We start from the raw sequence: 14,805 nt of genomic DNA, 5'->3' as shown, positions 1-14,805 counted from the left end.
TTTTATTACTAATCATTTAAGCAATTCATAACATGCATTATAAAACTGATATAAATTTTAAAACCGCCATATTGAATACAAAAAACCGCTAGATTAAATGAAAAAAAACACCAGATTCGTGCAAAAATCAACCAGATTTTTTGTTGTTGAAAACGCAGATACTATTTTGATATTTTTATTATAAAATTACAGATATTATTCTGATATTTTTATTTTAATAAGTTTAAAAATATTTGTATAGGTACTTTTTTCCTATAAATATTTAGCTCTCCTGCCCGTACGCTTGTCAAATATTTAGCTCTCCTGCCCGTACGCTTGTCAAATTAACGCAAAAAATACGAAACCTTTTATGAACATATTTCTTATTATAAAAAAACTTTTTAAAAATAAAATTTTTCTCTTAAAAATAAATCATTTTAATTTTATCTTAAAAATAAATTATTTTAACTAAAAATAATTATATGTATTAATTTACTAATTTTAATGAAACTGATTATGGATACCAAAATAAAGCCTAATTACAATTCGTATATTTTCGTTTTGCAATTCCTTCTTTTTTCTAACTGTTCTTCTGTTAAATTTACTTTTCTGCGCGTTCTTTGGTGAGCAAAAGCTGATTGAAGTTTTTGGTGAGCAAATGCTGATTGAAGTTTGTTGCGAAACTCAGGAAGCTTCTTGAGCGAATTCTTAAATTCCAAAATATGAGCAGGATTGTCATTTTTTTGCGACTTAGTCTTGAGTTCATCTGGACTTTCGCGTAATGATATATCTCGAACTTTAGGAGCAACATTAACGAGGGCAGACTTGGTTTTTCGAAGAAAAGCATCAACGCGGGAAGACGTAAAAGTTTTAGCAATTTGATTCGCTAACTCTCCTTCGCTGTGAGATTTGACTATAGTGATTTCTGAAGTAAGATTTTTCTTTGACTCTTCTAAAGTCGGAGTAGTGTCAAGTAAGTTTTTTTTTATGTCAGGTTTCGAATCATTTTCGAGTTGTATAAGAGGATTGTTTACATGATTTTCACATAAGCCATCATCAAGCTTTAAGTCTTCGTGAGACTTTAAGCGACTAGAATAGCTTAAAGTACGTTTAGAAGACAAAGGCTGAATATTTAAATGGCTCTTTGAACGTTTTTTATCGAATTTTACTTCATTTATTTTAAGGGCAAGCCCTTCATAATGTGCAACAGAAAGAAACATGTCAGCTATTGATAACAAAATACCTAACAAAAATAATTTTAAAATTAATAAAAAATATATAAAATAATAAAATATAAAATAATAAAAATATATGAAAGATATTTGTATTGTTTAAAACTTTCTACAACTCACAAATATTTTTGACATAATGTTGACTATTACAAACTACTATAAAAAGTGGTGATAGATCAATATTAATTCTAACTTCTGATTGTGTAAAAAAAAATTATAATTCCAACGTTTTCTAAAATTAATTACTAATGCCATAAAAAAAAATTTCAAAATAAAAAAAAATATTTATTTAGTAACTTTCGTATCCATTACTATATTAAATTAATAACTTTAATAATTAAGTATTCTGTATTCTTAATTATTTTAATTATTATTTATTATTAATTTATTATTAATTATTATATACTATTAATTATTTTGAAGCTGGTGTGAGGTAAAGTTTGATAAAAGGAAAAAATATTTCTCAAAACCTTGGACAGAAATCGTTTAATAATTTAGAGGAAGATATGCATTGCATTGTCTCAAATAGTTGAGATAATTGTTGAGATAATTAATGAGAGAGTACTACGAGAGACATTTTATTATCTCACATAGTTGAGACGAATGATGATAGAGTAGTGGTATTAAGATATTGGAGGAACAGTGCTTAACATAGTTTGAGTACATGTACTTCAAAAAGTTCTAATTTATACTTGGTAACGCTTTGAAAAACATTGAGTTTTTGAAAAAAAGAAAGGCTGATTGTATGTGGATATTGAGCATGTAGATGTAGCCACAGAAGGTTTTAAAAGATTAAATAGCGGAAAGATGTTTAATATAAGAAATATTGAAGAAAAACTGTTAGAATGCTATTGAGGTTTGTTGTACATATTTAAAAAAAAAAATCTAATGTTTTTTTTTTTGAAAAAAATTATTTGACCAGATAGGTTAAATAATTGAGCTAAAATTTATTTGACCAGATAGGTCAAATAATTGACCTAAAAATTATTTAACCAGATAGGTCAAATTATTACTTTGAATTTTCTAACACTAGAAAAATTAAGTAAATTTTTACACATCTTATTTTACTTGAATTGTGTGCAAGAATACTTAAAAGAGACATTGAGTCAACTTAATAAAAAAGACATTCAGTCAACTTAATCAAAACTGGGTTTTTTTTGTCAATAAAGTTAATCTGTAAATAAAAAAGGTTTTAAATTGTAAGATACAAATTTATATTTCATAGAGTATGAAGGAGAGAAAGAAAGAGGCAGGTTGGGAGTTCTATTATACTTAAACACCCATATAAGCATTTAGATAAAATTACAAAAGTGCACATAAAAAAGCGCTAATTACCAAATTTAATTGACTTTCAATAACCTGTTACCTTTTGATTCCTCTGCAGATCTCTTTTGAACAGCTCTAACAGTATGAAAAAACCCACTAGTATTGTTATACTTGTAATGGAGTCGCATGAAAACAAACTGATTTTTATAATAGAAACTTTCAGTGCCTGAAATTTACAAAAAAAAAATCGAAAAAAAAAATAAAAAAAACAGCACATACATTGCAAAACTTTAATTCACTAACAAAAAAAAGTATAAATTCCCCTTATCCCAATGAAAACTTTCCCCCATTGTCCTAATGCAACCTTTTTTCAGTATAAAATAGGGTAGAGGCAACTATATAATACATACAGGGTAGAGGCAACTATATAATACATACAGGGTAGAGGCAACTATATAATACATACAGGGTAGAGGCAACTATATAATACATACAGGGTAGAGGCAACTATATAATACATACAGGGTAGAGGCAACTATATAATACATACAGGGTAGAGGCAACAGCTATAAAAATTGATTAAAACTATAAAAAGCTAAATTCCAAAAACTTAAGTATAAATATAGTAATAATTAAAAAAATAAAGTAAATAAATATAATTATTAAATTAGAAAATAAAATAATAATTTTAGTGAATACTAAAATCATCCTTTATCTAATAGAATAAAATACTTATTTACTTATTTAGTTTATATGGTTCAAAATATTTTACAATTTTAACAATTTAAAACTAATTTATAAATTTATTATTACTAATTAATTTATAATTAGGAAGCAACAGAGATTTATCGAAGCCAGAAGCTTAAACTAAGATTTTTAATCCACAAGTAGCAAATTTTTAATAAATTTTATAGCTTAAATTTTTAATAATAATAAGACAAAATTGCCTTGAATCACCATTCTCAAATTTGATAAAATGTGCTGCTTTCTAAACTTAGATCTTTAACTATAACTTATGATTTGAAATTATTGGAGCTGAAGAAAATCAATGGAAAAGTTCAAAGTATAATATCTTAATTATCTTAATAACTCTGAAAATATATATATATACTGTACTATAATATGAATTGATTCTGACAAAGTAAATTTTAAATCACCGTTACACCTCTAATACACGTCTGTTAAATCCCTAACAAAAATACAAATATATATATATACAAATAACTTTAAATGTATTCTGCAAAGTAGAGTGGTCTTTTGAGCAAAACAGAACAGAGCAATAACAAACGAGTAAGTGGGATTAGAAAATTTGCCAAATTTGCTCTTTTTCCATGAAAAAACACAAATCTCATTTGTGCCATTTTGTTAAAGTGAATTGATGTTTTTTGTAAATTTTTTGCCAAATTTTTGTGATTTGGATTTGCATAATAAAAATTTGAATCTTTTTTAAAATATTGTGTTACATAATTTTCGATATAAATTAATTACTGCTTTTATACCAAAAAAAATTGTCTAAAAGTTCTAACTTATAAAATGGAAAAAAAGAAGAAGAAAAGACTGGGGAAAAAAAAATTCAGTTTTTTTGACCTACATACCTGAGAAATTAATTACTAAGTGAAATATCAAGAAAATGTGGTATATCAAGTCATGCTATGAAACAAATTGACAAATACACTCCCATTAGATGTTCAGAGTCAAAGCAAATGCGGTCAAAATAAATAAATAAAATAACACCCAGGAAAATGAGAAAGTAAAAACAGTGAACCCAGGATTCCCTGAATTTAAATCTTATAAAAAATGTATAGCAGTTATAAAAAACAAAATTTTCATAGAAAAAGTTGCAAACCCAATTTGATTTTGAGCTGTACAGGCACAGATCCAGGATTTTTGGCATTTGATTTTTTTAGATATAGCCTGTTTTTACAAAAAAACAAACAATAAAATCGAAAGAAGTTGTCCAATATTATATTTAATGAACGATTAATAAATGGAACCATGCCAATGCTTTAATTGGTTATCTTGTAACACATAGAAAATTATTTTACTGTAACATTCGTGTATGATGTAACATTCATGTATGGTGTAACATTCGTGTATGATGTAGCAAATCATACACCTATGTTACCAAGGAAAAAGCTTTAAAAATAAAGATAGATTTGTGTATAAACTTGGCAAATTGCTTGATATATATATATATATATACTATATATATATATATACATATACTAAATTGTAATTGCCAAATTGTTACTTTCTCAAAAAATAACAACTATAAATAATTAAAATTTAAAATAAAAATATAAAACATTACTTAAAATTACTACAAAACATTGATTAATGAAAATTCATTTACTTTATAACAAGTAAACAAGTATAATAATGTAGTTAAAACAAAAAACATACAAAGAATTGCAACTAGATTGCAATTACAAATAAGGAAAAAAGTTTTCAATTTGAATTTGGCCAGACAGAAGAATCATTTGGCAATAAATATTTAATAACAAGCAGTAATAAGGAACTCGGTCTAATGTGTTGACAGAATGAAGTTCAAGATCATATATGAGGACATAGGAATTATAAAAGTAGATTTAATAAACGTATGGTATTAAAGCTATTGTATTAAGGTATACTATGTATTAAAGCTATATACAGTGTCTCAAAAAATTATCTGACCAAACATTTAAAAAAATATTTTTCCTAAAAAAAGTGCTGTATTTTTGTAAATTTTGATTTTTTTGGTAAACTCAAGATTAATAAAAATAAAAGAGCATGTTTTTAAATAGATTTTATTTGTTTTAATGTAAAATATGAATCACAAAGTTTTCAGTCTTAAAATAAAGGAACTTGGGTCGTTTTTATATTGTCAAAAAAATATTCGACCAAACACATTATTTGTTTCATAATAAATTATTATATAACAAAACAATTATTTTAATACTTTGTCAGGCCTCTCTTTGCTTGGATTACAGCTTCTAGACGTCTAGGCATTGATTCGACTAAAGATTTTGTTTCTTCTGATTGAATCTTTTCCCAGGTTTCTTCAATTGCCACTTTGAGGTTGTCTTTTTTGGAAAATGACCGATCTTCGACTTTTCGGTCTAAAATTTCCCACAAATGTTCAATGGGATTAAGGTCCGGTGATTGTGCAGGCCATTCCAAAACCTCAACATTATTTTCAGCAAACCACTCCTTGGTTTTGCTTTTATGCTTGGGATCGTTATATTGCTGAAATGTAAAATCAGATCCTAGCCAAAGTTTTGAAGCAGATGACTTCAAATTTTGCTTTAATATGTTTCTGTATTGCACCTGATCAATAGTATCAATACTATCCCTTCCGACACCCTTCCAAGCCATTGAACCCCATACCATCATGTTACCACCACCATACTTGACAGTTCTTCTCACACAGGTTAATTTGTAGGCTTCTCTGGCTTTTCTCCAAACTTCTTGGGCTCCATCAGATGACTTTAAGTTGAATTTCGATTCGTCGCTTCACAGAATCTTTTTCCAGAAACTTAATGGCATGTTTTTAAACTTCTTAGCAAACTCCAATCTTCTTTTCATGTATTTCTTACTCAAATATGGTTTATTACACAGAAGTCAATTTTGAAATCCCTGGTTTCGGATACGATTTCTGATTGTCAGATGGGATAATTTGATTCCATAATTCTCTTCAGCTAGCTCAGCTAGCTCAGCTAGTTTTCGAGCAGAAATGAAATGATTTTTCTTGACTTGTATGATTAAATTTTTCTTTTTTTGTGACCCTGCCATTCTTTTGTGGCTGTTGTTCCGATCAAATTATACTTCTTCGTTATGTCCGATACTGTATTATGAGGAATTCCAGTCTTTTGCTGCACCTGACGATAGGTTTTACCCTGATTGACTAGATCAACAGCTAAATTTCTCTGAGAAACAGTCCATTTTACTTAAAAAAACATGAAACCTTTTTTTTATACAAAACTTTTTTTTTAAAACAAAAAAACAGTATTTTGTTATGCAATTTCATTATTTGTATAAAAATTTGCTAAAATATTTCAACAAATTTCACATAAAATTAATTAAACTTACCTAAATATTGCTTGGTCTGATAATTTTTTTACAAGCCTATTTCTTTTAGGACAAATATTAAACCAACTGAAGTATGAATCAAAAAATATGAACGTTAAATAACATGCTATTCCCAAAAGAATTAAAAACACAGACAAAGTAAGTATTGCTATTCATTGTTTTTAGTATAATTTAGAGCGTAAACATTTTTTTTTGGGAAAAACTTGTTTGGTTGGATAATTTTTTGAGACACTGTACCATATACCATATGGCTTTAATATGCATAATTTATTGCGACTACAGTTCAGATGGATGCAGAGATATTTAAAGAAGATTCTACCAAGTTATTGATAACACTAAAGTTATGAGAGCTAATGAAAAAATTATGCAGTCTTGCTGTATAGAGTTTAGAGCTCAATGCAGAACTTGCATTATTGATTGAGTTTTTTTGATGGTAGAATTGGTAATACAAAAGTTCTATTAATCTAAATATAAGCTGAACATCATACAGTATATCAAGTGCTCAGTGGTTAGTATTTTTTCTGCTTCACACCTGCAAAAACTTAAAAAAACTAAAATTAATGCTCCAAATATATATATGAATTTTTGAAAAAGAATGGCACTGATAAAAGTTTAAAAGGAATGTTAAAACAGGATGGTCAAATGGAAAAACCCAAGGACGAGAAAGGAAATTGGAAATGAAAATGAACTGGCTGGTTTCTGCACTTCATACATATAAACTTCCTGCGGCACTTGATAAAAATTCTTGATAGAAAAAGTTTGACCAGCAACAAATAGAGAACTGTTATTGGCAGTATTGGAAAACTATTAACTAATGCAACTGCTTTGAAAATTAATTCATCTTTTAAAAATATCAATGGAAATCCTCATTTTATTCTAAAGAATGAATTAATCAAAGACCAGTTTTATCTTTGACCAGTTTTATTAGTACAAAAATGAATTTATCAAAGATTTACTCTCTGTCCAGTTTTATCAATACAAAACAACCTCATTAGAAGCGAAAATAAACTAAGTTTTACTTGGAATTAGCCTATTTAACTATTCCAGATGGTTGATAGATAGACTTTGCAGAGTTAAGGTTTAAAAAACCATAAGTTAATAATTGAGTTCATTGTGGGAGTTTACACACTTATGCGGTTTAGAATTAAAGTCGAATACAGGTTTATTGCGGGACCAAGAAAAAGAGTTATTTAAAAGAGTTATTTAAGATTTTAAATATTAAAAGGAAAATTGCTCGTTCTAATTTTTCTTTTGGACTTCGCCAAACATCTTGTTATATCACTATTGAAAATTGTAAATGGTCACAACAAAACTAAACTTGTATTTGATTGCTATATCAATCAGTTTCTTAAAACTGGAACAAGATTGAAGCGAACGTCTGGAAACAATTTAAAGTACAATAAAGATAATAGATAATAGAGATATTAGCAGTTTGTCATTAAAAAATTTGTTATCTAATATATAACTGCATAATATATAAGCGACATAACTATATCAAATATACTAATGATGCACTATAAGGTCAAAGAATATATTTTTCAATTACACATGAGTTAAAAACAGTCACAAATATCTCCAGTTTTGATATAAAGTTGCTAAGCCATGATCATGAAAAGACAGACACTCTACTTGTGCTCCATGATATTGCAAGATGTAATATGTTTTCAGAATGCTGTTTTCTCCCCAGATACAGATGTACTTTCGTTGCTATTATTTTACTGTGAATATCTACCTCTTTCAAAATACTTACAAACTGGAAAAAGATCAGAAGAACTTTTTGTAGTCAACATTTATGGAATAAAAATATGCCCAATAACATATCAATCTTGGCTAAGCTAAGTTGGATACTCTTCTAAAAGTATCATCAAGATGCTGCACAGTTACCACCTACCATGAGCACTCTAAAAAACAAAATATTTAGAACTCATTTTGTATGTCTAGTGTTAAAATGATCTCACAAACCTTTACAAAATCTTCCTCCTACTGAAGGCTTTGGCTGGGAGATCAATGGTGACTCTCTTGATCCAATATTAACAGACTGCCTTCCTCCCCTTTAGTGTTTGTGGATGTAGTGGTGATTGCAATACAAAAAGATGCAAGTGTTATAAAAGCAACTTTGCATGTGTAAATGCACAGGGTGTGTAAACACCAATATTCACAATTGAAGTGACGAGAAACTAGAGAATCTGATACTGAATCTGATAATCCGATATAAAAGAATAATATTTATATTTATAAGCTTATATTTATGTAAACTTAGAATTTGGTTTTTCTGTTTTGACAAATATATAAGTGTGATGCCATTGTGGTATAGATTCCAAAACACTCCTGAGCTTTCTAAAAAATTGATATACAACTTTATCTTTTTAATAAAAAACATTTAAAATGACATTTGTCAATATGAAAAATCAAACAAATTAAACAACTTTAAATTCCATTAAAACGATCCTTTAAGCATATATTTAATAGATACTTGCTTTGAATATAAATTTACATTAATAAAAATTCTGTAAGCAAAATTCATCTGAATATATAACAAAATTGAAATAAAAAACCTTGCTTTTTTTTCTCTTGTGCCGGTCTGTAAATTTTAAGTCTGTAATTTATACACTCTGTAAGTTGTTATATCTTGGGAAGGAAACGCTTTCAGCATATGGTTATTTTTATACTATTTTTTTCCGCTTGACAAGCTCTTTTATATAACATACATATTTTCTAAATTTAGTAATATTTTTTTTTTGTTGACATTAGGAAGTTTGACATCATGGGTCCCAGCCCCAAATGTAAAAAAAATTTTTTGGCACCCATTTTTTTCTTGTTAGTTTTAACTTTTTTAAATTTTTTTCTTGTTAATTTTTAGTTTTTAAAGAACAAGTTAAAAGCAAAAAGTTGCTTCTAGCACAACTGTACACGCAAAGTACACAGTGACCCTCCCTAGTACTTTTTACATACACCATATATAACTATATTAATATAATTAACATTACAAAAAAAAAAACAAGCCAAGTACTTTATTGGTTATTATTCTGAAACACAGCTTTGATAATACTCTAATGGTTAAAGCACAACCAGATACTTATTTACAGGTACTTCAAAAGTTATAGACTAAGTGGAAACCTTTTAATATTTTTCAAATATATATATATATATATATATATATATATATATATATATATATATATATATATATATATATATATACATATCTTTGCATACTTAGATTAGCATAAAAAAAAAACAAAAAAAAATAAACCACCTTCATTTTAGTTAGCATTTAAAAACTTTAAGCAATACCTATTTCAATTTTGACAAGATCTTTTAATGGAATTCGCTGATAAGAAAATAGTTGTTCGAATGCATCGCTGTACCTAGACAATAAAATATGTAAAAATTATGTAAAATAATAAAATATGTTAAAAATAGAAAAATTTAATTGAAAAAAAATATAAAAAATATGCTTATGTGATGTTTTTTATTCAGTGTAATTACTAATATTAACTTGACCTTACAATGAAACTTTTGACTTTAAAACTTATAGTAATTACTTAATATGCAACAGTTGCATATTAAGTTATTAAGTAATAGTTGTATATGTCTAGATAAGAAGCCAACACTCTCTGATTGCTTGGAGGGGGCATTTGAGCTTGAAAAGGATCTTCTTTCTGCTATAGGATAGGGCTCAGTGGCTGGTGAACTTTGACTCAGATAAAACTCTTTTGTTTTCAGCTAATCGCTATCGCAATAATCTAGATCTTCCTATATTTATAAACTGTAATGTACTCAATGAGTCATCTATCCTTCATCTTCTAGGATTAACTCTTACTTCCAATCTTTCTTGGAAACCATATATCAAATCGATTGCAAAATTAGCATCTGCTAAGGTCGCACCTCTTTATCGTGCTCGCCAATTTTTACTCCAGATTCTACTCATTATCTCTATAAATTTCAAATCCGTCCTTGTATCGAATACTGTTGCCACATCTGGAGCGGATCTTCCAATGACGCCCTTTCTCTTTTAAAAAAGGTGCAAAAACACATTGGAAACATAGTTAAACCTGCTCTTACAACCAACCTCCAATCATTATCACATCGTCATAATGTTGCTTCTATTTCTCTTTTCTATTAATACTATAATGGGCACTGGTCTATCTACTAAAATTTATTCTTGTGTTACTTGTCTTTTATTAACTCTCATTCTTTTACTGTGACTGTTCTTAAGTGCTCTAAAAATTCCTATTTGTCTAGTTTTTTTTTCCTTCATTTTGATTTCTTGATTCATATTATTTGCAATATTTTAGGACGTCAGTCAATTGCTATCTTGCTCTGTAAACTTTATCTTTTCTCTTCCAGTAACTTCCAACTCTAACAGTGTTTGCTAGCAGCCTTAATGGAAGTGAAGATGTTGAAAAAAAAAAAAGAAAAAAAAAAAAGTTTTTCAAAATGAACAATTCAATATCTAATAAATCAATCAAATGCAAAAAAAAATAAAAAAAAATAAATGTTGAAACCTTGCCACATAATATGCTTGATGTGTCAGTAGTAAAATTATATCTTCATCTTGTGGAGATTCTGTGGGGTTAACGCTGAAATATTAAAAATATTAAACTAATGTTAAATTTTATCAAAATGTTTTTCTAATATGTTAAATTACTTTTTACATATGGGCAATTTCATTTTTAACTTACGTTACATGTTATCAACAACTTTATCAAGTATTTGCCTATTTAAACTGTAAATTAAATTTTTAACTATTTTGTATGAAAGCTGTTAGTCTAAAGAATAAAATAAGCTAAAAAGTTTTGAGTTTGGCTAAAAGAGGGCAAACTTATTACTGAAAATGCCACTTAACTTATGTTACACGGAAAACAAGATAAAAAAATTGCTTAAACTTTTAGGTCAGCTTTCTGCAAATCAGTAAAGCGGTTTGTATTAGAAACTTTCACAAGATGTTGAGAACACTATACCAATTTAAAAAATATTTAAAAATTTATCAGAGGTGACTGGCCAAGGAAAGTAGACTTGTTTTTTTTATACTATATATTTAACTTACGTTACATCACTTATGTTACTGAGCGATTATCATTGTGATATTTTTATATTCATTATCAAGAGTTAGATTTTTTAGAGTTAACAAAAGAAAACAAAAGAATTGAAAAAGTATTGAACTCATTCATCAAAATAATTAACAAAGACAATTTTAAAAAACTGGTGTCACTCTTCTTGACTTATTTTTCATAACATTTATTAAAGTTGTCAAATCAAAAAACAGTTTTATCCGCAAGACCAAGAGCAACTTTAAAAAGTTACTTTAGTATGACAACTTTATTAATACTTATTAAATCATTTAAATGAGAAAATCTTTTAGTTTGTTGAAAATTTTATTAACGCGTTGCATGTTTATGCGTATTGCCTTATTTTCATTAAGTTGAATTTTTAAAATGCTGTAAAGTATTACATTTAAATCTTTTAAAATATTTTTGACATAAAAACTGCTATCACAGTTTAGGAGGGAGAGGGGGTGCAGATATATATGATCATTTGTGACAGGAGAGAAGGGTTTGAAAATTGACAAATATAGGGTGATGTACTTTATGGACAACCCCCTTGATTGCATTTACAAACGATTTGTTTACTAAAACAAAAATATTAACCAAATAGGAATTAGGTAAAAATGTGTTCATTTTGTAAACAACAAAAATTTTACAAAAAAATGCCAGAACTTTAGTAAACACATGTAGTTTTAACTTACGTTACACAAATTTAAAACTAAAATGTGCTTTAACTAAGCACTGTTATTCAAAACTTTAAATGTAAAAATGTTATATTTAATATTCTTTTGCATATATTATTAAAATATTTAAGTTTTTTAACTAAATTTTAGAAAAAACAAAACTTTATCATGTTTTTGTTAACTTACGTTACATGAAAATTGCCAAAGTTCTTTTGTTATTTTCTTGAAATATATATATTTTATAAAGTATAAAATCTGACCAACAAAAAATTGAACATATTATCTTTATTTTTACACTAAATTAATTTGGATTATGCAAATAAATTGATGGTTAAAATAACATTTTTATGATGCGACAATGAGTAAAACTGTAATTTTTGGAAGCATAAAAATGACTTAAATAAATTAATTTTAGTACTAAAGGTATATTTTAAATAAATTTTCATGTGTCTACATCAATATTGATTAGCTAAAAGTTGACAAATAATAGAATCCAATTTTTTCATTTGAAGTGCATATTTATATAAAAACTTATTAATTTTTATAAAAATACATATAAAAACTTTTATAAAAATACATATAAAAACTTCTTAATTTTTAATTAAAGCAAATGATATCAGATTTAACACATCAAAACATTAAAATTAGCAAGTGAAAACAGATTTAGACACTTTATTTAAAAGTACTTATTTCAAACGTAGAAAATTGATGCAATTTCTACTTTTGAAATAAGTACTTTTAAATAAAGTACTTATTTCAAAAGTATGTCTAAATCTGTTTTCACTTGCTAATTTTAATGTTTTGATATGTTAATTTTTTGTTGCTGTAATAGATCTCCTTTTTATGATTTCAGCAGCAATAATTCATGATGACTTATGTGAATAATAAAAAATATAAATGTATAAATATTTATAAATAAACTATTTACAAAGTGAATGGGTCAACTAATGCTCAACCACCAAGAGATTCCTCATTTTTAGGTCTCTTTTATATGATTTCAGCAGTAATAATTCATGATGACTTATGTGAATAATAAAAAATATAAATGTATAAATATTTATAAATAAATTATTTACAAAGTGAATGGGTCAACTAATGCCCAACCACCAAGACATTCCTCATTTTTAGGAAGAAGAGATAGTTCAGAGTGCCGCACAAGTTGAGTAATACACTCTTCTTTTTCAGAAGTCCATATTTCATCTTCTTCATTAACAATTGCGCTTCCATCAATCAACAACAAATCTTCTGTTACAGGGTTTCCAAGCATCATATCTAGATCAAAAATAATTTAGTTTTTAAAAAACTTGGTGTATTTACACTAGAGATGCGTCAATGCATTGGCATCAGCCAATACCGGTGCATTAACCATTCATTTAGCTGATGCATCAGTATCTGTCTTGGTAACCATCGGCTAATACCAATTGTTTTAAAAATCAGATTTTTAATTTTTGTGTTTATACATTGTATGAAAAATATAATAACTCCATAAACCAAAATACAAGTATAAGCCTAAGTTATTATATAGACATATCTGCAACCACTAAACCTTTAAATACACACACACACACACACATATAAATTTATATATATATAAATCAACAATAAGCAAAGCAACTAAGAGTTAAGAAACTTTAGCAAATAAGCAAGTATTAAAATTAACTGTCACCATTGTATTTGAAAAAAATTCTAATTAACCTATTAATAAAAAATAAATAAATATTAATTCGAATTTAGAGCCAATGCCGATGCCTCTATGCATCATTATTTACACCACACAAGTTTGTATAAAATAAAAACAAAAAAAATTTGCACAATGTTATTACTAATATAATATAATGAATATGACATTATTCAAAGTGAAATCTAAAAGCACTATATTGTACTTTTTCTTTAGAAGAAAATATAATAAGATAAATCAAAAATCTGTGCGCAACTACTGTTTTGAACAACAATTGCTCTGTTATTCAAGAAAAAAAAAGTTGTAGACTTATACTGGATGTCTTCTAACACAAAATTTCATTTTTCTGAAAATGAGAAAGAGTAAACAATTATTGTTTTATTCAATTAGTCTTCATATATTCTTTAGAAAACATATATAACATTATATGTACCAATATGCACATATGTTGCTGTACAGAAACCATTGAAATGCTGTGATATCCACTGCACAAATTACCGCAGAAACAACTGCATGTTTTAAAGTACCATATATATCCAGGTTGACACTTTAAATGTGCCAAACTCAAACCCAACTAAATAATTAAGATTTTAGTAAAAAAAACAAATAAACAAAATATCCTAATAAATACAAAAATATTCATTTTAAAAGTCCCTTATCTAAAATGTAATTTTTTTTTTTTGTACATATTTCAAATAAGGAAGTTTTTGAAATTTTTATCATATTTATATAAAACTTGTTAATAATAAATAATTAATAAATTATATATAAATATATATAAATTATATATAAATATATAATTAATAAATTATCATTTTGAACAATTCGATTAATTGTCGATAACATTTGTA

At 26.7% G+C, this 14,805-nt stretch overlaps 1 protein-coding gene across 1 annotated transcript in view; it reads right to left on the bottom strand.

The window, feature by feature from the left end:
• Positions 1–379: 379 nt before the first annotated feature.
• The window catches only part of LOC101239667 (phosphatidylinositide phosphatase SAC2), a 65,118-nt gene continuing 50,692 nt past the window's right edge, over positions 380–14,805 (bottom strand). Inside the window, exons 20-24 of the mRNA XM_065793943.1 lie at positions 13,353–13,548; positions 11,054–11,128; positions 9,840–9,913; positions 2,578–2,703; positions 380–1,222 (exon numbers count right to left, since the gene is read on the bottom strand). Of these exons, the coding sequence (XP_065650015.1) occupies positions 519–1,222; positions 2,578–2,703; positions 9,840–9,913; positions 11,054–11,128; positions 13,353–13,548 (1,175 nt within the window). The 3' untranslated portion in view covers positions 380–518. The remainder of the gene's footprint in view (positions 1,223–2,577; positions 2,704–9,839; positions 9,914–11,053; positions 11,129–13,352; positions 13,549–14,805) is intronic.

The sequence above is a fragment of the Hydra vulgaris genome, chromosome 03 (genome assembly GCF_038396675.1).
Source record: "Hydra vulgaris chromosome 03, alternate assembly HydraT2T_AEP".
In the NCBI taxonomy this organism is placed as follows: domain Eukaryota; kingdom Metazoa; phylum Cnidaria; class Hydrozoa; order Anthoathecata; family Hydridae; genus Hydra; species Hydra vulgaris.
The sequence above is the reverse complement of the archived record's forward strand: the minus strand, read 5'-3'. Positions and strand labels throughout refer to the sequence as shown.